The sequence below is a fragment of the Pipistrellus hanaki genome, assembly GCF_964339955.1.
Source record: "Pipistrellus hanaki genome assembly, chromosome: 9".
NCBI classification, from domain to species: domain Eukaryota; kingdom Metazoa; phylum Chordata; class Mammalia; order Chiroptera; family Vespertilionidae; genus Pipistrellus; species Pipistrellus hanaki.
In genome coordinates, this window is record NC_140511.1 from 7,708,653 (window position 1) to 7,733,778 (window position 25,126).

At 54.2% G+C, this 25,126-nt stretch overlaps 1 protein-coding gene across 1 annotated transcript; it reads left to right on the forward strand.

Moving 5' to 3' along the window:
- The first annotated feature begins 8,080 nt into the window (after window positions 1-8,080).
- On the forward strand, window positions 8,081-20,021 carry HYOU1 (hypoxia up-regulated 1). The gene is made up of 26 exons (XM_084893673.1): window positions 8,081-8,266; window positions 8,963-9,054; window positions 9,284-9,377; window positions 9,515-9,593; window positions 9,736-9,890; window positions 9,964-10,040; window positions 10,327-10,508; window positions 11,120-11,235; window positions 12,192-12,384; window positions 12,541-12,675; window positions 12,774-12,856; window positions 12,959-13,091; window positions 13,211-13,398; window positions 13,565-13,703; window positions 14,188-14,248; window positions 14,412-14,491; window positions 14,787-14,966; window positions 15,083-15,255; window positions 16,495-16,582; window positions 16,667-16,789; window positions 16,892-17,025; window positions 17,160-17,244; window positions 18,054-18,294; window positions 18,374-18,421; window positions 18,644-18,694; window positions 18,806-20,021. Exons 2-26 carry the CDS (start codon window positions 8,970-8,972, stop codon window positions 18,868-18,870), a joined length of 2,988 nt encoding a protein of 995 aa, XP_084749799.1. The 5' UTR covers window positions 8,081-8,266; window positions 8,963-8,969; the 3' UTR covers window positions 18,871-20,021.
- The last annotated feature ends 5,105 nt before the right edge of the window (window positions 20,022-25,126 follow it).

Sequence of the window (25,126 nt, forward strand, 5' to 3'; positions counted from 1 at the left end):
CCTCAGCCCCCAGGGGCAGGCTGGGAGTCCCTGGAGCAAGCTGTCTGCACCCGGGACAGCCGGTAGGCAGGCCCCCCTCAGCCCCCAGGGGCAGGCTGGGAGTCCCTGGAGCAAGCTGTCTGCACCCGGGACATCGCCCACCCGGTTAGGGAACCTGCGGCCCGGGAGGCTGGTGCAGCCTGGGGTCGGGGCCGGCCAGCCTCAGCAATCTTGAGAAAAAATAACAAAGTTGGAGGGATCATAATTCTTAATATCAAACTATACTACAAGGCCATTAAAACAGCCTGGTACTGGCATAAGAAAAAACAGATCTTTTGAGACAAATGAACTTGTATGTATGAAACTGATTTTTCAACTGTAGAAGAAGAGAAATATTAAGAGTTTGTATCTGTCACCAGATTTAGACTGTGCACCATAGCCAGTTTCTTATATTCATTTTTGTGTCTCTGTTATTTTTCAATATATTTTATTGATTTTTTTTTTTTTTTTTTTTTTTTTTTTTTTTTTTTTTTTTTTTTTTTTACAAAGAGGAAGGGAGAGGGATAGAGAGTTAGAAACATCAATGAGAGAGAATTATCGATCAGCTGCCTCCTGCACACCCCTCACCTGGGATGTGCCCACAACCAAGGTACATGCCCTTGACCAGAATCAAACCTGGGACTCTTCAGTCTGCAGACTGATGTTCTATCCATTGAGTCAAACCAGTTAGGACATGTTCTTCTGTTAGAGTGTGGGGCTTATAATATACATTTAAAAGATGTGTGTTTTTTTCTTTCTTTTTTGCTTTTTGAGGAGGGGGAGAGAAGTGAGAGAAACATGTTCACCTGTTGTTCCACTTATTTATGTACCCATTGCTTGATTCTTATATGTTCCCTAATCAGGGATCAAACCCCAAACCTTTTTTTTTTTTTTTTAAATATATTTTATTGATTTTGTACAGAGAGGAAGGGAGAGAGATAGAGAGTTAGAAACATCGATGAGAGAGAGTCATCAATCAGCTGCCTCTTGCACACCCCCTACTGGGGATATGCCCACAACCAAGGTACATGCCCTTGACCAGAATTGAACCCGGGACCCTTCAGTCCCCAAGCCGACGCTCTATCCATTGAGCCACACCGGTCCCGGCCAACCCCCAAACCTTGGTGTATTAGGAGGATGCTTTAAACAACCAAGCGATAGGCCAGGGCTAAAATATGTTTCTTAAAGAAGCTGGGAAATCCCAATAGGGTGAGATTTCCCCAGAACTTGGACTTTCTCCCCCTTTCCACAGTGGTGGGCATGGGATACAGCAGAACACAGCAAAAACCTGCATGTGAGTGATGGACTTGCCAGCTGAGCGGAGACCTACAGTGAGGGACAGGTTCCAGTGAAACTTTCTGACATCAACAAAAAAACCTGCAAGTGGCAGCTGGTGATCTAACAACTTGCAGTGCTATTCCATGGCCACCCACAATCGCCAAGTCTGTCAAAACAGTCCACGTGGAAAACTGAGGTGTTGTTTGTGTATCACAGGAGCTATTTACAGAAGTGACAGTCATTTTGAGAGTATGTATGTAAAAAAAGCGGCCACATGGTATTTGTGAAGTTTGTTTTTACACTCCTTTGACACACTTTTATTTATTTATTTATTTTATATTTAAAATATATTATATTGATTTTTTACAGAGAGGAAGGGAGAGAGATAGAGAGCTAGAAACGATGAGAGAAAAACATCGACCAGCTGCCTCTTGCACACCCCCTACCGGGGATGTGCCCGCAACCAATGTACATGCCCTTGACCAGAATCGAACCTGGGACCTTTCAGTCCGCAGACTGACACTCTACCGGCTTCGGACACACTTTTATTCTTTAAAAATATATATATATTTTTTATTGGTTTCAGAGAGGAAGGGAGAGGGAGATAGAAACATCAATGATGAGAGAGAATCACTGATTGGACACCTCCTGCAAGCCCCACACTGGGGATCCAACCTGCAACCTGGGTACATGCCTGTCCAGAAATTGAACCGTGACCTTCTGGTTCATAGGTGGACGTTCACCCACTGAGCCACGCCTGCTGGGCAATAAGACATGGTTCTTGCCCTTTATGGAGCTCAACCACCATCAGAGGGGACATAAAATGGACTGACAGTAACCAGCCCTTAATTTCATGAAGTGAATTGTACCTAACAAAGTGCTCTCACTTTTCATGGTCTTTTCACAGCAATCACCTGCAGAATATCATTATCTCTGATGAGAAATGGAGGATCGGAGAGGTTAAAGCGACTCTTGGCAAACACATCCAAGTTCTTTGGAACGAGAACAAGGTTTTCCGTTCCCTCACCTTCAGTTAGGCTGTTGGTGGGGTGTGAGCCTCGGCTCCACGTGTCAGGACATACACCAGGTCTGTCTTTAGTTCCACTTGTCTGAGTCCAGGACCTTCCGGAGTTGGAAGATAAGCAGACACACTGCACAGTAAATGATCATGAGGACAAATTTACTTAAAGGTCTGTATACTGAGAACTCAAGTTCTGAAGGGTCCAAAGATACAGAAGCAATTCAAATTTTTAGCTTAAAATTAGAGATCACAACTCAGAATAAAGAATTGACTAGTGTCTGGCTGGTGTGGCTCAGTGGTTGAGCGTCAACTTATGAACCAGGAGGTCATGGTTCCATTCCTGGCAAGGCACATGCCTGGGTTGTGGGCTCGATCCTCAGTGGGGTTGGGGGTGGTGTGCACAAGGCAATGATTCTCTCTCATCATTGATGTTTCTCTCTGAAATCAATAAAAACATATATAAAGAAAGCACTGACTAGCAATCCCTTCTTTTTTCTCCCTTCAGCAAACCGCTGCCCTGTGAGGTACCAGTCACATCCACTGGAGCCAAGCGGGAGCACTCCTCCACCTGCTATCAGTGTGTGTGTGTGTGTGTGTGTGTGTGTGTGTGTGTGTGTGTGTTTCCATTTGGCTCCCTGGGTAGAATCCATTTTTCTAGACTACAGAACTGAAAAGACTGTTTTTTTCCCCTTTTAGCCCCTAAAAGAGGCTAACAGCAGTTTCCACTCTAGGAGCAAGAGGTCAACCTAAAATAAACTCAGAGGCCTTACAGTTTTAAGAGAGCCCAATGGCCCGAAGGTACAGTGAAAAAAGTGCCTGGTTAGTGTCCACCTATGAACTAGTCGTGGTTTAATTTCCAGTCAGGACTACATGCCCAAGCTGTGGGCTCAGTCCCCATTAGGCAGTGTACAGGAGGCAGCTGATCAATAATTCTCCCTCATCTCTCTTTCCCTCGCCCTTCCTCTCTGAAATTAAAAAAATAATAATTTTTTACTTTTTATTTTTATTTATTTTTTTAATATATTTTATTGATTTTTTACAGAAAGGAAGGGAGAGAGATAGAGAGTTAGAAACATCGATGAGAGAGAGTCATCGATCAGCTGCCTCTTGCACACCCCCTACAGGGAATTTGCCCGCAACCAAGGTACATGCCCTTGACCGGAATCGAACCTGGGACCCTTGAGTCCCCAGGCCGACACTCTACCCACTGAGCCAAACCAGTTTCGGCAATTTTTTACTTTTTAAATATATATTTTAAAAGGAGGTCCAGCCAAAACCAGTTTGGCTCAGTGGATAGAGCGTCGGCCTGCGGACTGAAAGGTCCTGGGTTCAATTCTGGTCAAGGGCATGTACCTTGGTTGCAGGCACATCCCCAGTAGGGGGTGTGCAAGAAGCAGCTGATCGATGATTCTCTCTCATCGATGTTTCTAGTTCTCTATCCCTCTCCCTTCCTCTCTGTAAGAAATCAATAAAATATATATTTAAAAATAATAATAAATCCAAAACCGGTTTGGCTCAATGGATAGAGCGTCGGCTTGGGGACTGAAAGGTCCCGGGTTCGATTCCGGTCAAGGGCATGTACCTTGGTTGCAGGCATATCCCCAGTAGGGGGTGTGCAAGAGGCAGCTGGTCAATGCTTCTCTCTCATCGACGTTCCTAGCTCTCTATCTCTCTCCCTTCCTCTCTGTAAAATATCAATAATAAAAAAAAATAATAATAATAATAAAAAAATAAAAGGAGGTCCAAGTTTGATTCCAGGTCAGGGCACATGCCCGGGTTGTGGGCAGCCAATCAATGATCCTCATCATTGATGTTCCTATCGCTCTCTCCCTCTCTCTGGAATCAATAAAAACATATTAAAATAAAAAGAAGAAAAAAGCAACTTGTTGGTTTTTGATTGTGAAAAATCCAGCCTACAAAAAGGAAATAAAACTCCCCATGAACTTGGCAAAGCATTTATCCAAGCTTTTAACCCTGCAATGCTGACTTTTAGTTTTATTTCTCTAGACTAAGAACAAAAACAATGTTAGCTAATGTGTATTTGGTGCTTAGGACGTCTCAAGCACTGTACACCTTCTTTAATTTTTAAAAATTTTTGTGAGTTTATTTGAGCCAAACTGTCTTTACTTTTAAGTTTCTTTAATTTTCACACCAACCCTGTGAAGCAAGTCCCAGCATGCCTCTATAAATGAAGTGGGGACTGAGGCCCGGGGAGCTAAACATGCCTGGAGTCACATGGCAGCAGTGGTGGCGTTCTCAGCAAATCAGGCCCGTCAAACGCCATAACCCTGTATTCTGGGTGCTCGATTGAATTATTATTTTTTTTAGAACATTCAAGTTAGTAAATTTGTTCATAAGTCTGGGTAATTTTCTATGGGATCATGAAGTCACAGAATTCAAGCATCATCAACGCCTTGCTTTCTGTTCTGGATACATTCAGTGCAGGCCAGGCAATGTTCACAACCCTGACTCCTCACTCCCCACCCCACACCCCATCAAATTCATAACCAACCCTTTCCAGTGTCAAAGGGCTGTCCTCCCCTGCTGGTGGCGAGTGCATACTGCAAACCTTTCTGGAGAGCAACTTGGCAGCGTGTATAAAGTGCTTGAAAGATGAATTTAAGCCTGCATTTTCACTTCTAGGAATTTATCCTAAGTAGATTATAATGGATTGATTTGCATAAACATATGTCAATAAAGATGTCTATTACAATTTTATAATAGCAAAAAGAAACAACCAGCCTTAACCGGTTTGGCTCAGTGGCTAGAATGTCAGCCTGTGGACTCAAGAGTCCCAAGTTCGATTCGATTCCTGTCAAGGGCATGAACCTTGGTTATGGGCACATCCTCAGTAGGGCATGTGCAGGAGGCAGCTGATCGATGTTTCTAACTCTCTATCCCTCTCCCTTCCTCTTTGTCTGATCGATGTTTCTAACTCTCTCCCTTCCTCTTTGTAAAAAATCAATAAAGTATATTTTAAAAAACAACCACCTAACTGTCCAATAGTTTCTAAACACTGCTTCCCCACAAAGGTAAACACTGTCCTAATTTCTATTACCACAGCTTCATTCCTGTTTTTAAACTTTAGAGAAGTGAAACATAAAGTATGTACTTGTTGGCTCCTGGCTTTCATTCAATATTGTTTGTGCATTCACTTAGGTTGTCATGTGTAATAACAGACATGTTATTCATTTTCATTGCTATGTAGAATTCCATTGTGTGAATACTGAAACTTTTTATCCATCCAACTATTGGTGGGCATTAGTATTCCATTTCCAGCCGTTGTGGATAAAACTGTTAGTTTCTGGTGAACATATGTCTACGTGTGTAGATACAAACCTAAGCACGAAGCTGCTGGGTGACATCTACTATTTAAAGTCTCCTGGACCAGGAGGATGTTCGCCCTGATCAACAGACCTCAGCCCAGCCATCAGGCGCGGTTAATGATGTCCGCACGTGCCTTGCCACCGAGTTCATTTTACACAGGCCCTCCCTGAAGGACAGCGACTTTCTCAACACCCTGGGGCGAGGGGGGAGGCCTCAAGTGTTATTAACCAGTTATCCTGGGCAAGAACCAGTGGATTCAGCTGCTTTGTCAACCTCAGTCAGGTGTTTTAATGAAACATTTCCCTATTTTTTTACAAACGCTATTCTCCTCGCTAGGCAGAGAACAAAGCAGGTGACTCCCCGGAGCCTTGCACCTGCCACACCTCCCGGGGGACAGAAAGGGGCCAAAGCCCTCGCGCAGCAAAGCTGCGCCCCCACCAAGGGCGTGCTGGGGTGACAGCCCGCTCAGGAGCAGGGAGCTAACTTTCCTAGTCTCCCATTTTTGCAACCAATCAATAGTTTTGTTGTTGTTAATCCTCCCCTGAGGATATTTTGCCATTGATTTTTAGAGAGTGGAAGGGCAGGGAGACAGAGACATCGATGTGAGACACATGGAATGGTTGCCTTCCACACGCGCCTGGGGATTAAGCCTGCAACCAAGGTATGCATCCTCGGCTGGGAATCAAACCTGGTCAAAGGACCGACATTCTAACCACTGAGCAACAGGCGAGGGCCATCCAATGGGTTTTTAACAACTACATGAAATCATCAACATACAGAACTCGTTTCCCGACAGTCTGACTTCTCCAAAGGACAGGAATCCCAGCACAGAACACAGGGGCCCAAGAAATGTTCAAACTCACACTGTTTGAAATGGATGGAAAGAACCTCCCACACAGGACAGGTGGCCAAAAGCAGAGTCAGTTATTGAGAAATAGTCTTTCTCTGGAACTGAAACGGCAACTTATCTGTCCATCATTATAGCGAAACAACACCCATACTCTCGAATGTTCTAACCACTGAGCAAACAGCAAACAGCAATGATGCAGATATGGAAAATGCTACATAATTATTGGTTACCCCCCAAAAAAGCAACTTCCAAACAACCTAATTGTATAAAATTTTATCATTTATAAAAGGACAATACCTAAATGTTTCAAGAGACATTGTCTGTATGTGAAAGTAGAGGAAAAAGGCCTTGCAGGTTACACACTACATCTCCAAAGAGAGAGGTTGCGGATGGTATCAAAGGGATTTTGCTTTATCTGGAATATCCAAGTCTTTTTCAAGATTGTATTTGTGTAACTAAGTTGTGTTAAAAATTTAAGTGAGCCCTAGCCGGTTTAGCTCAGTGGATAGAGCATCAGCCTTCGGACTGAAGGGTCCCGGGTTCGATTCTGGTCAAGGGCACATGCCTGGGTTGTGAGCTTGATGCCCAAGTTGTGATCCCCAGGAAGGGGCGTGCAGGAGGCAGATCAATGATTCTCTCATCATTGAAGTTTCTCTCGCTCTCTCTCCCTTCTCTGAAATCAATAAAGAAATTTAAGCAAATTTCTCCTTATTTCTACCAATTTCTCTTCTACCTGAAGACTGCACCATTCGAAGTTAGAAAACTATACTGCCCCTGGGGGTCCTCAAACTTTTTAAAGTGGGGGCCAGATCACGGTCCCTCAGAGAGCTGGAGGGCCGGACTATATGAACTACTGATTCCTACTGTAACACCTCGGCTGCGCTCACTGCCCAAAAAACCTGGCGGGCCGGATCAGACTCCTCTGCGGGCCGCATGTGGCCCGCGGGCCCTAGTTTGAAGACCCCTTGGCACCCGACTACTCTCTCCCCTAAGATCTCGAAAAATGCAGGGAAAGGAACAAATAAAGTTCCTTAGACGAGTCCGGGCGCACAGCGGGTTCTGGGGAGGCTCCGGTGAGGGACGTGAAAAGCCCGCTCCCTGAGGACGGCTTCCCGGCAGGGGAGGCCGAGGAGACGCTCTCCGGGCCCGGCCCGCGGCTCTGGCCCGCCGGCCCCGCCTCCGAACGGAGCGTCTGGAGCCTGGGCCGTCCCCTCACCACGTGGGCGCAGGCCACTCCCGCCGCCGGCACCGGGCCCTCGTCCCCGCGGCGGCCTCCCGGTGAGACGGCGGGGGCGGGGTTCTGAGCCTGAAGCCGGCCACCCGGTTCCCCCCAGCCCCGGCGGCCAGCGCCACTCCCGCGGCTAACCGGCCTCCGCGCCAGGACGCCCCGGTGCCCGGGAGAGCGCTCTCGCCGGGCCCCGTCACCCCCGTCCCGGCGGGCGCCGGGCCGGGACGCAGCCGGCGCGCGGCGCGGCCTGGGCCGCGGAGTCCGGGGGCGGCGGGCGGGGCGAGCAAGGACGTGGCCCAATGGGAGCGCGCGGCGGGCGCGGGGGCGGGGCCTGGCGCGCGGCGCGGGGCGGCGCGGCGGCGGCGCCAATGAGCGTGCGCCGCGTCCGGGGCCGGTGCGGGGACGCCGCCGGAGGTCGGTGGCTAATGTAACAGTTTGCAAACCCCGCGAGCGGCGAAGGGTGCGGGCTGGGAGCGCTGCTGGCCTCGTGGTTGCGCCCGCGCCGTGCTTGTCTGGAGCCGGGCCCGCTGGAGCGGAGGCCGAGGTAGGGGCTGGCGCGGGCGGGAGGCTGCGCGCCGGCTCTGCGAGGGGGTCGGGAGGGAGCGAGGGCCGCGCGGACGCCGGGCGCGGGGCTCCGCGGCGGGTCCTGGGCGCCCACGCCCTCGGTGGGCCGGGGCCGCTCCCGGCCCGGGAGCCGCCGGCCCGGTCGGTGAGGCTTCTGTGGCTCCGGGCTCCCGGACTCGGTGAGCGAGGCACCTGACGTCCCCGCGCGGCGTCCATGGAGGCGGCGGGCTGGGCCGCCACCGGAGGGATGCGGAGGAATGGACAGGCCCTCGAGCATCCCAGCCTCCCTCCACGTCACCGCCTCTCCGCTCCTCCAGGCCCGGCCGGCCTTCCGGCCCGCGGAGCTCCGGGTGGGAGGTGCAGGTGTGGGAGGGGGTCTCTGGCCGGGGCCCAGGTGTCAGACTCCGGACCCGAGCAGCGGGCGGCCGTTACTGCCTGTGCAATAGGAAGTGCCTGGTCCCCGTGTCCTGTCCTTGCCGTTCCACCTGGGCCTTTGGGCACTTCCGGGGTGACTGGAGGCTTAGTCCTCATCAGAAGGGAGAGGAGGGGGTGCAGGCTGCTCTGCCCCGGGTGAGAATGGAGTATGTGTGAACCTTAAAGCGGCTCTGTTTTGGGATGAGGTTCTATCTCCTTCGCTCAGAGCATCCAGTTACAAGGTTGTTTTTCTACTCCCCAGCGGCGCAATGGCAGCCACAGTCAGGATGCAGAGGAGGCGAGCTGGTTGGGCCTTGATGGTTGTGCTCCTGGCAGACCTGTTGGCACTGAGTGGTGTGTACCCGGCCCGGGATGGAGGAGGAATAGAGTGAAGGATGAATGGGATGGAGGAGGAATAGAGTGAAGGATGAATGAGACGTGCTGGGAAGGGGCAGTGAGGACGCTTGAGTCGCTGGGCCAGGCCTTTTCCTTTGTCTTTTACTACCTCACCTTCTGGAAAGGGGGTGCTTTGATTAGAGGCGCCTCAGGAAGGAACTGATTGACAAGTGGATTTCCCCTTCAGACATGCTGGCAGTGATGTCTGTGGACCTGGGCAGCGAGTCCCTGAAGGTGGCCATCGTCAAACCTGGAGTTCCCATGGAAATTGTCCTGAACAAGTGAGGCAGCCCAGGGCTGGGGTGGGGAGAGGGAGTGCAGCTCCGAGCTGCTGTGTCCAGGGGTGTGAGTGATGGCCTGGGTGAGGCCCCGGGGCACACCCTGCTGGGGGCACCTGGGTCCAATGTCTGTTTCTCAGAGAATCCCGGAGGAAAACCCCAGTGACTGTGACCCTGAAGGAAAATGAGAGATTCTTTGGAGACAGCGCAGCCAGCATGGTGAGCCAGCAGCCCGCTCCCTTCCCGGAGCGGGAGCGCGGGGAGGAGGTGACAGACCCGAGGCCACTCCCTCACCAGCTCTGCTGTCCGGGGGAGATGCTGGGTTGGAGCTAACGCTGTGCTCCTTTTGACTTGCCCTCAGGCCATCAAGAGTCCGAGGGCTACGCTGCGTTACTTCCAGCAGCTCCTGGGGAAGCAGGAGGAGAACCCCCACGTGGCCCTTTACCGCGAGCGATTCCCTGAGCATGAGCTAGGCTTCCACCCGCAGAGGAAGACTGTGCGCTTCCAAATCAGCCCGTGAGTGCTCTGCTGAGGCTGCCTTCCCTCAGGCCTGGCTGTCCTCCCTCTAACCCTCCTCCCCACCCCCCAGGCAGCTGCAGTTCTCACCTGAGGAGGTGCTGGGCATGGTTCTCAATTACTCCCGCTCCCTGGCTGAAGACTTTGCAGGTGAGCAGCCAAGATGGGGCCGGTGGTAGCCAGGTCCCTAGGGTTCACCCGGGGGCAGTTTTGTCTCCCAGGGAACACTGGGCTCTGTCTGAAGACATCTTTGGTTACCCAGCTGGGGAGCTGCCTCTGGTGACCAGAGGCCAGGGATCCCACCACACACCCTACAAGCACAGGACAGCCCCCACCACAAAGAATGCCCGTCCGGCCCAAGTGTCAGTCGTTCCGAGACTGGACCGCCCTCGCCCAGGGCTGGGGCTGGTGGGAGCTGCTCTGTTGTCCTCTGCAGAGCAGCCCATCAAGGACGCAGTGATCACCGTGCCAGCCTTCTTCAATCAGGCCGAGCGCCGGGCTGTGCTGCAGGCTGCCCGCATGGCTGGCCTCAAAGTGCTGCAGCTCATCAATGACAACACTGCCGCCGCCCTCAGCTACGGCGTCTTCCGCCGGAAAGATATCAACACCACGGCCCAGGTGAGCCCGGAAGGCCTTTGGCCGGACTTGCAGGGGGACTTGTTCTGAGGACGGAGGCCACTTGGCACATCTTGCATCTTGTTAGCACAGCCTGCTCTGCTCAGCACCTGTTGGAGCCATTGGGTTTTTATTTTTTTATTTTTCAATTAAAAAAAATAAGTATTTTTATTGATTTCAGAGAGAGAGAGAGAGATAGAAACATCAGTGGCTCACCTGTTGGCACTGAGTGGTGTGTACCCGGCCCGGGATGGAGGAGGAATAGAGTGAAGGATGAATGAGACGTGCTGGGAGGGGACAGTGAGGACGCTTGAGTCGCTGGACCCAGGCCTTTTCCTTTATGTCTCTTACTACCTCACCTTCTCGGGGAAAGGGGTGTTGGAAAGATACATTGATGGGCTGCCTCCTGTATACCCCAAACTAGGGATCGAACCCACAACCCGCATGCGCCCTGACTGGGAGTCCAACCATCACCTCCTGGTTCATAAGTCGATGCTCAACCAGAGCCACTCCAGCAGATGGAGCCGCTGGGCTTAGAGTTGGTGCAGGCCCTGGAAGCAGGCAGGCACCCTGCTGCATGAGGTTGCGTGACAGTTGATTCGATGTCTCTCTAGAACGTCATGTTTTATGACATGGGCTCAGGCAGCACGGTGTGCACCATCGTGACCTACCAGACAGTGAAGACGAAGGAGGTGGGGACGCAGCCCCAGCTGCAGATCCAGGGAGTCGGGTAGGTGGGCCCTGGGAGGAGGCTGCTTGCTGAGAGACCCTCAGGGCGGGGGCCTGCGGGCGGGGGGCGGGGGGCGGGCAGGGGCCTCACTGTCCTGCTCCCTGCAGGACCGCCGTCTGGGTAAAGCATTGTCCATCACTGTGGGTACTTCTGCCAGAGGCAAGGGGAGGGTGGCGGCAGGGAGGACAGTTTGGGAAGATTGAAAGGTAGGGAACCTACTGACTTCTAAGAAGACGCAAAGGCTGTATGAAGGGTGTCAGTCAGTCTAGTCGCTGTCTCCCCAATTCCAGTTTACTTAAATAACTTATCACTGACATCATCTTATTTCTTGAACCCATCATTTTCCGTTCATCTCTGCCACTGCCATCCCAGTTGGGGCTCCCATCATTCCAAAGGCCTGCTTCCTCCCAGCTCTCCTTTCACTCTGTAGCCGGGAGCTCTTTCCGGAATGCCAGCCTGACGATAACGAATTTCTTCAAAAACCCTTCGGTGTCTTCGGACTTTCCAGGCTGTGCCAGCGTGCTCGTCTCTCCCCTGAGCTCTTGCTCTCTGAGCTCCTGCCATACTGGCCCTCGCTGGGATTGACCATGCTCTCAGGCCGTTTCCTGTCTAGAATGTCTCTTCCTCTTCACTGGTTAACTGCACCCAACCCTCCGGTTTCAGCTTAAGCTCACTTCTTCACAGAACTTCCCTAACACCTCGGAATAGCTGGACTCGCTCATTGCAGACGAACAGCATTGTCCGCCTCCCCTTTAGCCCACGGGCGGGGTTAAATGTCCCCTCCTTGTCTGCAGGAACCCCGTCTTTCTCCTCCTCACAGTGACATCCCAGAGACAAGCACATAGTTGATGCCTCGTAAATGCAGTTGAATGAATGGGCGGGTGAACTGTCTGCCCCTGTGTGGGTGGAGGGGGCCGAGGGGCCACTCCCACTCGCTCCTGTTGCCTCTCCTGCAGGTTTGACCGCACCCTGGGAGGCCTGGAGATGGAGCTCCGGCTGCGTGAGCACCTGGCTGGGCTCTTCAACGAGCAGCGCAAGGGCCAGGGCGCGAAGGACGTGAGGGAGAACCCGCGCGCCATGGCCAAGCTGCTGCGTGAGGCCAATCGAGTCAAAACTGTCCTGAGTGCCAACGCCGACCACATGGCACAGGTGCCGCATGCCGCCGGGGAGGGCGGTGTTCCTCACTCAGGCCCAGCCCTTCTCCCCATGCCTCCCGCCATCCTTGGGAAGTCCCGTCCCCTGACTCCGGCCGGCCGCCCAGGGAGCGGGGCCTGGGCGCGAACTCTGACCTCCTGTGCTCTCCAGATCGAGGGCCTCATGGATGACGTGGACTTCAAGGCGAAGGTGACCAGAGCCGAGTTTGAAGAGCTGTGTGCAGACTTGTTTGAGCGGGTGCCGGGGCCCGTGCAGCAGGCCCTGCAGAGTGCCAGGATGAGCCTGGTGAGGGGAGTGGGGCGGCCCGGGCAGGAGGCCGGTGGGAGGCGGCGGCGCTGAGGAGGAGTCTTACTGCCGCCCCGTCTCCCCCTCTCCCTCTGCAGGAGGAGATTGAGCAGGTGATCCTGGTGGGTGGGGCCACTCGGGTCCCCAAAGTCCAGGAGGTGCTGCTGAAGGCTGTGGGCAAGTGAGTGCGGGCCAGGACTCAGGGCTGAGCCGCTGGAAGGCTGAGGGGAGGGAGGCCGGCCGGAGTGCAGAGCACACAGTCCTGACGCTCGGGGCTTGACAGGGAGGAGCTGGGGAAGAACATCAACGCGGATGAAGCTGCCGCCATGGGGGCCGTGTACCAGGCGGCCGCGCTCAGCAAAGCCTTCAAGGTGAAGCCGTTCGTAGTCCGGGACGCGGTGCTCTACCCCATCCTGGTGAGTGAGCCCTCCCCGCACTGTGTTCCTCTGTTTTCTGCCGCCGATGTTTCTCCCCACCCTCACCACCCTCACCCGGACTTGTTGCTTGTCCCCTGGGCGGCCCGCCTGCCCTGCAGGTTGAGTTCACCAGGGAGGTCGAGGAGGAGCCCGGGGTTCGCAGCCTGAAGCACAACAAGCGTGTTCTTTTCTCCCGGATGGGACCCTACCCCCAACGCAAAGTCATCACCTTCAACCGCTACAGCCACGACTTTGACTTCCACATCAACTACGGCGACCTGGGCTTCCTGGGGCCCGAGGAGCTCCTGTGAGGGCTGGGCGGCGGCGGGCTTCCGGGGCGGGCGTAGGCCTCGGGGGGAGCATCTTCTCCCGAGCACGTCCTAGCGGAGGGCCTCAGCTCTGTGCCAGAGGCTGTGTGGTCAGAGCTGGAGACGGCCGGGTGGGTCCCTGGAACTGCTCCTTTCTCCCCCCAGGGTGTTTGGCTCCCAGAACCTGACCACAGTGAAGCTCAGAGGCGTAGGCGAGAGCTTCAGGAAGTACCCCGGCCATGAGTCCAAGGGCATCAAGGCTCACTTCAATCTGGACGAGAGCGGCGTGCTCAGCCTGGACAGGGTGCGCACAGGGTGCCGGCAACGCCCAGCCCCCCTCCCCCCCCCCCCCCCCGGAGCATGAGAAACGAGAAGGGTTTGGAGTGGATGGAGCGTGGCTTGAAATGCAGTTAACCATCATGGGTGTGGTGTGGCCTTCCTTGTAGCCTGTAAGGCTTATGGCATTGCGAATGTCAGGGTCTGTACAGTGGCCGAGGAACCCAGTTTTGAAGAACAATTCTGAGGCCTAAACTCAGCATGGCGTGGGGAGCAATGGCCCACGCGTTGTCCGGGGAGAAGTGCAGGCCGGGGCAAAGGGAGCTGTGAGCTGTCTTCAGAGGACCCGTGATCCCAGCAGGGCGGGCGCCTGATCCAAGACCCTTAGAAGAAGGTCGGTGGGAGAATAAGCCAGCGCAGCTGCGAGTCATGGATGTGCATCACAGACCTACCAAGGCAGGAGGTTTGTGGCAAAGACACGTGTGTTTCTTCATCTTGAACCGTGTTTTCAGGTGGAGTCTGTGTTTGAGACACTGGTGGAAGACAGCCCAGAAGAAGAATCGACTCTGACCAGTAAGATGCGCCTGCACGCGAGTGTGTATATGTGTGTGTGTGTGGGGGGGCGCGGGGGCGGGAGGATATTGTGTGAGTGTTGAGCTGGGTACGCCTTGCCCTGGAGGGAGGAGGCAGGTCACTGCTGGGTCCCCTTTGAGTCCTTGGGCTTTCTTACCCCTAGAACTTGGCAACACCATCTCCAGCCTGTTTGGAGGTGGCACCACAGCAGATACCAAGGAGAATGGCACCAGCACCAGCCAGGTAAGCCCAGAATGGAGCCAGGAGAGCTGGGAACTGGTATGTGGGACAGGGAGTGAGTGGGGTCCCAATGGCCTAGGATTTCATAGCTCCCCCTCCTCAGCCATGACAAGTAACCACACGCACTGCATCTGAGCTGTCCCTGTGCGCGGCTCAGCCCACTCCCCTCCCCCAGCCAGTGCCTGTCCCCGCACTTGTCCTGCCTGCCTGCCGAGAGCCTGCAGAGCGCGGGCCTGGCCTGGGGAAGCTGGTCTCGCCCCAGGTCCTGACTGTCCTCTGCGGCTGCTGGCTTTCCCAGGAGGAGGAGGACAGCCTTGCTGAGGGGAGCAAGGACGAGCCCGGAGAGCAAGCGGAGCCCCGGGCGGAAGGAGAGGCCCCGGGGGAGGACCGCTCCCCGCCCTCACCCCCCGAGCCTACGGGCGGTGCCGAGGGAGAACAGGCTGCGGACAGAGAGAACGGGGGCGAGCCCGAGGCCCAGGTGAGCCCAGCGGCCCCAGAGGTGAAGGGGCAGATCTGCCTGCTTCTCTCCCCGGGGCCCCGGCTGTGGAGGTGAAGGGCCTGCGCTTGGCCTGACATCTTCATCTCTCTCCACAGAAGCCAAGTGACAAGGGGGAAGCAAGGTCTGAGGGAGCCCCCCCAGCCCCGGGGGAGGAAAGGAAGCAGAAGCCTTCCCGGAAGCAGAAGGTGGCCGAGGAGGTCGGGGCGGAGCTGGTTGTCCTGGACCTGCCTGACTTGTCTGAGGACGAGCTGGCCCGCTCGGCACAGAAGTAAGTCACGATGAGTGTGTGTGTGTGTGTGTGAGTGTGTGTGTGTGAGTGTGTGTGTGTGTGTGTGAGTGTGTGTGTGTGTGTGTGTGTGAGTGTGTGTGTGTGTGGTGTGTGGTGTGTGTGTGTGTGTGTGTGTGTGTGGTGTGTGTGTGAGTGTGTGTGTGTGTGTGTGTGGTGTGTGGTGTGTGTGTGTGAGTGTGTGTGAGTGTGTGGTGTGTGTGTGAGTGTGTGTGTGTTTGTGTGTGGTGTGTGGTGTGTGTGTGTGTGAGTGTGTGTGAGTGTGTGTGGTGTGTGTGAGTGTGAGTGTGTGTGTGTGTGTGTGAGTGTGTGTGTGTGTGTGTGGTATGTGTGGTGTGTGTGTGTGTGGTGTGTGTGTGTGTGTGTGAGTGTGTGTGTGTGTGTGGTGTGTGGTGTGTGTGTGTGTGAGTGTGTGTGAGTGTGTGTGGTGTGTGTGTGTGTGGTGTGTGTGAGTGTGTGTGTGTGTGAGTGTGTGTGAGTGTGTGTGTGTGTGTGTGTGTGTGTGGTGTGTGGTGTGTGTGTGTGAGTGTGTGTGAGTGTGTGGTGTGTGTGTGAGTGTGTGTGTGTTTGTGTGTGGTGTGTGGTGTGTGTGTGTGTGAGTGTGTGTGAGTGTGTGTGGTGTGTGTGAGTGTGTGTGTGTGTGAGTGTGTGTGAGTGTGTGTGTGTGTGTGTGTGAGTGTGTGTGTGTGTGTGTGAGTGTGTGTGTGTGTGTGTGGTATGTGTGGTGTGTGTGTGTGTGGTGTGTGTGGTGTGTGTGTGAGTGTGTGTGTGTGTGGTGTGTGGTGTGTGTGTGTGTGAGTGTGTGTGAGTGTGTGTGGTGTGTGTGTGTGTGGTGTGTGTGAGTGTGTGTGTGTGTGTGAGTGTGTGTGAGTGTGTGTGTGTGTGTGTGTGTGGTGTGTGTGTGTGGTGTGTGTGGTGTGTGTGGTGTGTGTGTGAGTGTGTGTGTGTGTGTGTGGTGTGTGGTGTGTGTGTGAGTGTGTGTGTGTGAGTGTGTGTGGTGTGTGTGTGTGTGTGAGTGTGTGTGAGTGTGTGTGAGTGTGTGTGTGTGTGTGTGAGTGTGTGTGTGTGTGTGTGTGGTGTGTGTGGTGTGTGTGGTGTGTGTGTGAGTGTGTGAGTGTGTGTGTGTGTGTGGGGGTGCAGGCGTGTGCCTTTGGCGGCGGCAGGATCGCAGCGGTGCCTCGGTGTGCATGCCTCCCTCTGCCTGTCTCCATCGCCCCGCAGACTTCAGGACCTGACAGCGCGGGACCTGGAGAAGCAGGAGCGGGAGCAAGCTGCCAACAGCTTGGAAGCGTTCATCTTTGAGACCCAGGTTGGTAGGGTGGGCGTCACGCTTGCCCTGGGCCTGGGTCGGGGAGGGTCTGACGGCCTCGCCCTCTGCCGGCTGCACCTCCAGGACAAGCTGTACCAGCCCGAGTACCAGGAAGTGTCCACCGAGGAGCAGCGCGAGGAGATCGCGGGGAGGCTGGGCGCCGCTTCCGCTTGGCTGGAGGACGAAGGCTTCGGGGCCGCCACGGGGGTGAGGGGCCTCCCGATACGGGGGGCGGGGGCGTCTCCGTCCAGGTCGGAGGAGGAGGCTGGCTTCAGGGCTCCCCTGTCATCCTTTCACCCTCTGCCTCAGATGCTGAAGGAGAAGCTGGCCGAGCTGAGAAAGCTGTGCCACGCGCTGTTTTTTCGGGTGGAAGAGCGTAAGAAGTGGCCCGAACGGCTCTCTGCCCTCGATAACCTCCTCAACCATTCCAGCATGTTCCTCAAGTGAGCAGCTCTCAGCCCTTCCTCCGCGTTCAGTCCTGCCACGCCCTCTGACCTCTTTCCCACCGTTTCCCATTGCCCACGCCCACGCCCAGGCCCACTTCCTCCTGAGCTGATTGTCTCCCCTCTGCTTCCAGGGGGGCCCGGCTCCTCCCGGAGATGGACCAGATCTTCACGGAGGTGGAGATGACCACGTTAGAGAGAGTCATCAATGAGACCTGGGTAATCCCTGTGTGAATCCTTAACGGGCTGCTTACCCGGCGAGCACCATCTGGGTAGCACCGGGTGCGGGTGCGAGAGGTGCAGACGGCAGCCTCTGCCCCCTGGCTCAGCAGCTAGTTGGAAGGCAAAGATGTTGCATTTGAGGTCAGCCTGATTGGCCCTAAACGGTCAGAGCCAGGAGTGGTCCGCCTGGAGGAGACCAGGGCCGCCCGTGAGGGTGGAGGATTGCTAGAGGAGCGAGGGCGTGAGCTGGCGTTTGGATGGGTGAGGAGGACTCGCCATGTGAAGAAACTGTGGGTGTGTGGGGACTTTTTTTGAACCAGAGCCCAGAAGCGAAGAGACAGGAAGGGAATGATCAGCCCTGGCTTGTTTGGCACAGAGTCGGCCTGCGGACTGAAGGGTCCCAGGTTCGAATCTGGTCAAGGGCACATGCCCGGGTTGTAGTGCTCGATCCCCGGTAGGATTCTCTCATCATTAATGTCCCCATTTCTCCCTCTCCCTTCCTCTCTGAAATCAATAAGAAAAATGTATTATTGTTATTTTTTAATAAAGAGAAGGGAACAATCAAGTGGTTCATCTGGAGCTACAAGACGTAGGCGAGGAGCCAGAAATGTGTAGTTGGCCACTCCCTTGTGGAGAGCCTTGAGTGCCGTTCTGAGGAGCCTGCTTACCCCGTGGGGCTGATGGCCAGAGCGACAGTGATTGGAGGTCCAGGGAAGAGCCTGAGGCATTGTGGGTGGAATTCATCTGGGACAGAGATGTCTGCTGTCTCCATTGTTAGCTCTGAGCTGTGCTGGCCTCGCCCACAGGCCTGGAAGAACGCCACGCTGGCTGAGCAGGCCAAGCTGCCCGCCACAGAGAAGCCAGTGCTGCTCTCCAAAGACATCGAAGCCAAGATGATGGCCCTGGACCGTGAGGTGCAGTATCTGCTCAACAAGGCCAAGTTTGCCAAGCCCCGGCCCAAGCCCAAGGATAAGAATGAAACCCGGGCAGAGCCTCCGCTCAATGCCAGCGCCAGTGACCAGGGGGAGAGGACCACCCCCCCACCAGGTGAGGCAGGGTGCCTGGCGCCAGGGCGGGGGGCCTCCTTTCCCTCCAGCATCACATTTTCACTCTGCGTTTCCTTCAGGCCAGACTGAAGATGCAAAGCCCATTCCCGAACCTCAGAAAGAGACTCGTGAGTTGGGGAAACTGGGAATATGGACATTCCTTAGCCTAGGGGTTGGCAAACGGGCAGGCACAGCCTGGTTCTGGACAGCCCATGAGATTATTTTAAAAACAAGAAAATGCAGAGATGAGCATGGCCTGCAAACCCTACAATTTCTTCACAGAGAAAGTTGGCCAACCACTGCTTTAGTCCTTCCTTTCTGCAGACACTAACCTGCCCCTCCCTCCGCAGGCCCTGAGCCCGCGGACAAGGAGCCTCCGGAGCTGGAAGGCTCGGGGGCAGGTGAGGATGGAGTCGGGCGCCAGGAACCCACAGGGTCTGGGGAAATGATGTGCATGGGACGGGCCAGTGGCTCCTCTTCATCCGCTGTGTTCTTTATCTCCCCAACTCCAGCGGAGTCTGAGCAGCAGGAGCAGCCTGCAGGACCGAGGCCGGCCTTGAAGAACGATGAACTATAACCCCACTTCCAGTCCCACAGTCCTCCCCCCTTCTCCTACCGCCCTATTTATTGACCATCGCCGGCTGGGGGAACGCTCAGTCCTGTCCTCAGAGGTTACCTCCCCTTTGCACCTGTGATTGGAGTTCGGATACGAGGAAGGAAGAGACGTCTCTCACTGGTTTCTTCCAGGGCAGTTCTGTGGTTACAGTTGCAATTGTTCTGTCCCCGTCTCATCCCCTGGTTCGCTACCTACTCGGGCCCTTAATTGGGAAAAGTCACTCTTCTATCTTAATTGTTTGTGGGGAGGTGAGAGATGGCCGTCAGTGCCGGCAGGCCTGGGGTGGAAGGAAGGCTGTCCTTGGTGGTTAGAGTCCCGTCTTCTGTCGTCCCTGCTCTCCTTCCCTCCACACCCAAGCCAGGCCCCCCAGGTTTGCTCTCGGAGTGCCTAGTCATGCTCTTCTCCTCCGCTCTTCTCTCCCTGGCCCTCCAAGCTCACGCCCCTCTTCCTCGGGTGTCCTTGGCTGGCTCTTGTGACGTGGCCGTCTGGACTGGCTGAAAGAAATCCAGGTCGATTCCCCCGCACGCACAATGCCTAGCCCCACCCCGGAACAGCCTGGGAACGCCCTGAGCTCCCACCTGTGGACTCGGCCACGGCCAGGAATGCCGTTTGGAGCGGCTGGCATGGAGTGCCAGCACCCTGCAAGCAGTCCGTCCGCCTCTTCGCACTAGCCTGGTACTCTGTCCCTGGACTACCTGCCCCTCTCCTCTGCCTCCCAGACAGCCTTTCCCTCACCCCGACCCCTGGGCTGACCAAAGTGTGCTTTCTACTGTGAGTCCCTGTCCCAAGACCTGGGAGAGAAAGGGTGTAAATGTAAAAGCCCGCCTCTGAGGCAGGCGCCGTGAAGGGGAGGCCTGCATGGGGCCCTGGCCGCCAGGGTTGTGTCTGCGGCAGGGGCCAGGCTGCCCCCTCATTCCTAGAGCGAGGGGAGCTGGGTGTGTCTGTCCCGCCCCCTTTTTGCCACATTGGCAGAAATGATGCCTGAGGTCCCACCTGTCCTGTGTGTGTGAGTTCTTTCAATAGCAGTTGAGGCTGGTTGGGCAGATTTGAGTCAAATTGTACTTTCGTTCCATTGTTAATTGAAAACTTTCAATAAAATATTATTTTCTACAGTTTTTGTGCTGTGGTTTTTAAAACTCTATTTCCTGAATATAAATAATGGATATTTATTATAGAAAAATTGGAAGGTAGAAGTTTGAATAATAAAATGATTTACAACACTATCACTAAAACATTAACATTTTGGGCTTAGTTGGGATCATAGATAGTTCTTTTTTGAACACAAAATTGGGGTTTTATTTGTCTCCTGACATTTGGAACACTTATTTTTAATATATAAATTTATTGATTTCAGCCGAGACTGGTTTGGCTCAATGGATAGAGCGTCGGCCTGGGGACTGAAGGATCCCGGGTTCGATTCCGGTCAAGGGCATGTACATTGGTTGCGGGCATATCCCCAGTAGGGGGTGTGCAGGAGGCAGCTGATCGATGACTCTCATCGATGTTTCTAACTATCTCCCTTCCTCTCTGTACAAAATCAAAAATATTAAAAAAAAAATTGCAAAAAAAAAAAAATTTGATTTCAGAGAGGAAGGGAGAGGGAGATAGAAACATCAATGATGACAGATGCCGAGACCGGTTTGGCTCAATGGATAGAGCATCGGCTTGGGGACTGAAGGGTCCCGGGTTCGATTCCGGTCAAGGTCATGTACCTTGGTTGTGGGCATATCCCCAGTGGGGGGGGTGCAAGAGGCGGCTGATCGATGACTCATCGATGTTTCTGACTGTCTCTTCCCCCTTCCTCTCTGTACAAAATTAATAAAATATATTAAAAAAAAAGAAACATCAATGATGACAGAGAATCATTGATCCGCTGCCTCCTGCACCCCTACTGAGGATTGAGCCTACATCCCAGTTATGTGCCCTTGACTAGAATTGAACCAGGGACCCTTCAGTACACAAGCCAAAACTCTTATCAACTGAGCCAAACCAGCAAGGGTCACATTATTTTATTTTTTTATTTTTTTAAATCAATCTTTATTGTTCATATTGTTACAAAGGTTCCTCATTTCTTCCCCCTCCACCAGGTTCCCACCCCACCCTCCGCCCCCTCCCCATCCCCCATTGTCCTCATCCATAGGTGCAGTTTGTGTTCAGTCTCTTCCTCCCTCCCTTTCCCTGATAGTAAATCCCTTTTCAGATAGTAAATCAGTTACTTAGCATTTTCTCATATCAATAATACCACCACATGCCCAATGATACATTTCACACAAAAGACATTTAGAAATAGGTCAACCAGCCTCATCCAGGCCCCACCCAAGGCACTCACAGATCAACACCCCAGCCCTATAATAACTCAACACATTCAGATCTAAGCCTTCATCACTTGATTCAGCAGACCCTCAGTTCCCACAGAAGTTCCCAGCCATGTCTGAGAGGCAGCCGTGGGGCAGGGGCAGGCGAGGAGCAAGCTGTTCCAGGCCTGGCTGCTCCGGGTCTGGCCTCTGTTGCTCTGGTTTGTTCCACAACCAGCTGCTCTCAGTCTGGTCACCGCCGCTCCCGACCTAGTTGCTCTGGACCTGGCTGCTGCTGCTCCGGGCCTGGCCGCACCCGACCCGGCTGCTCTGGGCCCAGCTGCTCCGGGCCCGGCTGCTCCGGGCCTGGCCGCTCCCAGCCTGGCAGCTGCTGCTCCTGGCCTGGCCGCACCCGACCCGGCTGCTCCGGGCCTGGCTGCTCCCAGCCTGGCAGCCGCTGCTCCGTGCTTGGCCGCTCCCAGCCTGGCAGCCGCTGCTCTGGGCCTGGCCGCACCAGACCCGGCTGCTCCGGGCCTGGCCGCTCCCAGCCTGGCAGCTGCTGCTCTGGGCCTGGCTGTACCCAACCCGGCTGCTCCGGATCTGGCCGCTCCCAGCCTGGCAACCGCTGCTTTGGGCCTGGCTGCACCAGACCCGGCTGCTCCGGATCTGGCCACTCCCAGCCTGGCAACCGCTGCTCCGGGCCTGGCCGCTCCCAGCCTGGCAGCCGCTGCTCCGGGCCTGGCCGCGCCAGACCCGGCTGCTCCGGGCCTGGCCGCGCCAGACCCGGCTGCTCCGGGCCTGGCCGCTCCCAGCCTGGCACTTGCTGCTCCGGGCCTGGCCACACCAGACCCGGCTGCTCTGGGCCTGGCTGCCCCGGGCCCGGCCGCTCCGAGTCTGGCCGCTCCCAGCCTGGATGCTCTGGGCTTGGCTACTGCTGTTCTGGGCCTGGCTGCTCCCAACCCGGCTGCTCTGGGCCCGGCTTCTCTGGGCCTGGCCACTCCGGGTCTGGGTGTTCCTGGACTGGCCACCCTGGGCTTGGCTGCCTCCGCCTCAGGCCTGGCTGCCACTGCCCCAGGTCTGGCTGCTCCAGTGCTGGCTGTTGTTGCTCTGGTTCTGGCTGCTGCTGCTCTGGGGCCTGGCCGTTGCTGCTCCGGGCCCAGTTGCCACTGCTTTGTGCCTGGGCACTCTAGGCCTGGCCACCACTGTTCCAACATTCTGTCCTTTTTTTTTTTTATTTTTTTTTATTTTTTTTTTATTTTTAATAAGTTTTTATTTTTCATATTATTACAAATGTTCCTTCCCCCCCCCCCACCATTGCTCTCCTCCACCAGGTTCCCACCCCACCCTCTGCCCTTTCCCCTCTCCCCATTGTCCTCATCCATAGGTGCACAGTTTATGTTCAGTCTCTTCCCACGCCCCCCTCTCCCCTTTTCCCCAAGAATCGTCAGTTCACTCCCCTTCCATACCTCTGATTCTATTATATTCAACAGTTAATATTGTTCATCAGATTTTTTTAATTTCCTTGGTTTTTAGATTCACTTGTTGATAATTACGTATTTGTTGTTCATAATTTTTATCTTTGTTTACTTTCTCTTCTGAAAGAACCCCCTTCAGCAATTCATATAATTCTGGTTTGGTGGTGATGAACTCCTTTAGCTTTTTTTTATTAGTGAAGCTCTTTATCTGGCCTTCGATTCTGAGTGATAGCTTTGCTGGGTAGCTTATTTTTGGCTGTAGGTTCTTGCTATTCATCACCTTGAATATTTCTTGCCATTCCCTTCTGGCCTGCATGGTTTCTGTTGAGAAGTCAGCTGACAATCGTATAGGTGCTCCTTTATAAGTTACTACCTTCTTTGCTCTTGCTTCTTTTAATATTCTCTCTTTATCTTTTGCTCTTGGAATTTTAATAATGATGTGTCTCGGTGTGGTCCTCTTTGGATTCCTTTTGTTTGGAGTTCTGTGCGCTTCCTGGACTTGTAAGTCAAATTCTTTCACCAGGTGGGGGAAGTTTTCTGTCACTATTTCTTTCAGTATGTTTTCGATATCTTGCTCTCTCTCATCTTCTGGAACCCCCATAATTCTGATGTTGGTTCGCTTGAAGTTGTCCCAGAGGTTTCTTACATTATCTTCAATTTTCTGGATTCTCTTGCCTTCTAGCTTCTGTGGAGGAGTGTCTTCTGGCTCTTTATGTTCCAAATCTTTGACTTGATTCTTGCGATCTTCCCTTCTGTTTTTAGGACTCTGTAGAATATTTTTTATTTCAGACAATGTATTCTTTATTTCTTGTTGATCCCTTATCATTTCTTGTTGACTCCTTATTAATTCTAGTTGATCTCTTTTCATATCCTCATAGGCCTTATCCATCTTTTCTAGGAAATTCTTGAAAAACCTTATAAGCGTAGATTTGAACTCTATATCCAGACGCTTTTTGTCCTCCATTTCTTTCGTTTGTGATCTATTTTGTTGTCGCATTTCGCAGTTACAGATGGGACGGGGTTTCAGGGTGGAGCCTGCAGCTTTGGCTTCCGTCAGCCCCGCCCTATGCGGGTCCTTCAGTGCTCGCTGCCGGCGCCTCTGAGAGAAAGGTGCCCTCGATTTTCGCCTGCTGCCAAACAGTCTATGCTCTCCCCCAATGAGCCCGGTATTGGGGTTCAGTTCAGTTGGAAGTGGAGTTGGAGGTGGCGTTCACAGCAGTCTGGAGCCCCAGTCTCCTTCCCGTCAGGGCAATCCCGCGGCACAGCCGACCGTCCCTTCTCTGGGGGCAGTGTGCGCGCCTCCGGGACCTCCTTTCTCCGCTACCCCGGGGTTCCGACTTACAGCCCAGCTTCCTATGGCTGAGCCTGAGTCCCCGGGGTCTGGCCCAGAACTGGGGTTCAGAGCAGTCGGGGGCCCAGCACAGTCGGAGTTTTATCTCCTTTCTGCTAGGGAACGCCCGCCAGGCACTCGGCCTCCCTCCTCTCCGGCTCCGTCCTCTTCGCGTGCGCCGCGTGTCTCCGTACCTTAGGCTTTTACAGCTCCTCCGCGCTTCCTTCTGGTTTTCTCCTTGCTTCTTGTTGTAGGATTTCCAGTCAGTCGACTTTCCTGTAGTTCTGGGTAATGTCCATTTTATATTTTAGTTGTATTTTATTAAAATTGTTGTGTGCGGCTGCGGCTAGTTGCCTACCCGAGCAGCCATCTTGGATTCTCCTTTTTTTTTTTTTTTTTTTAAACGCATATATGTTGCAATGTTGGCTGGTGAGTTGAGTTCTGACTTAGTCTTTGATTTTTCAAGATCTTCTTTGTATTCTTTATTAAGTAATTTTACTATCTTTTGCTCTCACTTGATTTCTTCACATTGAGAACTTTGGTTTCTTCCTCCTTGTCCTGGGAGCTCAGCAGGTTGGCCTGTGGCACCCCTTTGTTCTCTGAGGGCTCCCACGCTGCTCCAGCCTGTTGCCGGGGTCGGCGCCGCCCAGGAAGCAGCCCCCGGCCTTAGCTCCGTTGCCCGCACTCAGAGGTCGAAGGCTTGGGCACCCCCCCTCTCAGGGGCCCCGTCACCCGGCTCCCTGCTGGCACCTGGCTGGCTGGTGTCCGGCAGGGGCTCCTGCTCCCTGTCGCATTCCTCCAGTCTGGAGCTTTTTTTTTTCTCCTTCCCGCTAGGGGAGTCTAGGATCAGAGTCAACAGACTGTCCTCTGCGCGCAGTGCGCGCGACTCTGGGGGCTCCGCTTTTCGCCACTCCCCTGGGATTCCGCCTCACAGCCCCGTCTCCCCCTGCCCGAGCCTGGATCCCCAGGGTCTGGTCCAGGACTGGGGTTCAGAGCAGTTCGGACTGAGGCTCAGCGCCGCCGGAGGCTTTGTTTCTTCCCGCTAGGGTAATCCAGCATCAGAGTCAACATTCAGTCCTCTGCGAGCAATGTGCGCGCGACTCCGGGGGCCCTGCTTT

Coding starts and splice junctions, on each gene's coding strand:
- HYOU1 (XM_084893673.1), top strand. CDS start 8,970: ATGGCAGCCACAGTCAGGATGCAGAGGAGGCGAGCTGGTTGGGCCTTG. Junction 13,704..14,187: donor GCGTGCTCAGCCTGGACAGG/GTGCGCACAGGG, acceptor CCGTGTTTTCAG/GTGGAGTCTGTGTTTGAGAC. Junction 14,967..15,082: donor GGGGCGAGCCCGAGGCCCAG/GTGAGCCCAGCG, acceptor CTCTCTCCACAG/AAGCCAAGTGACAAGGGGGA.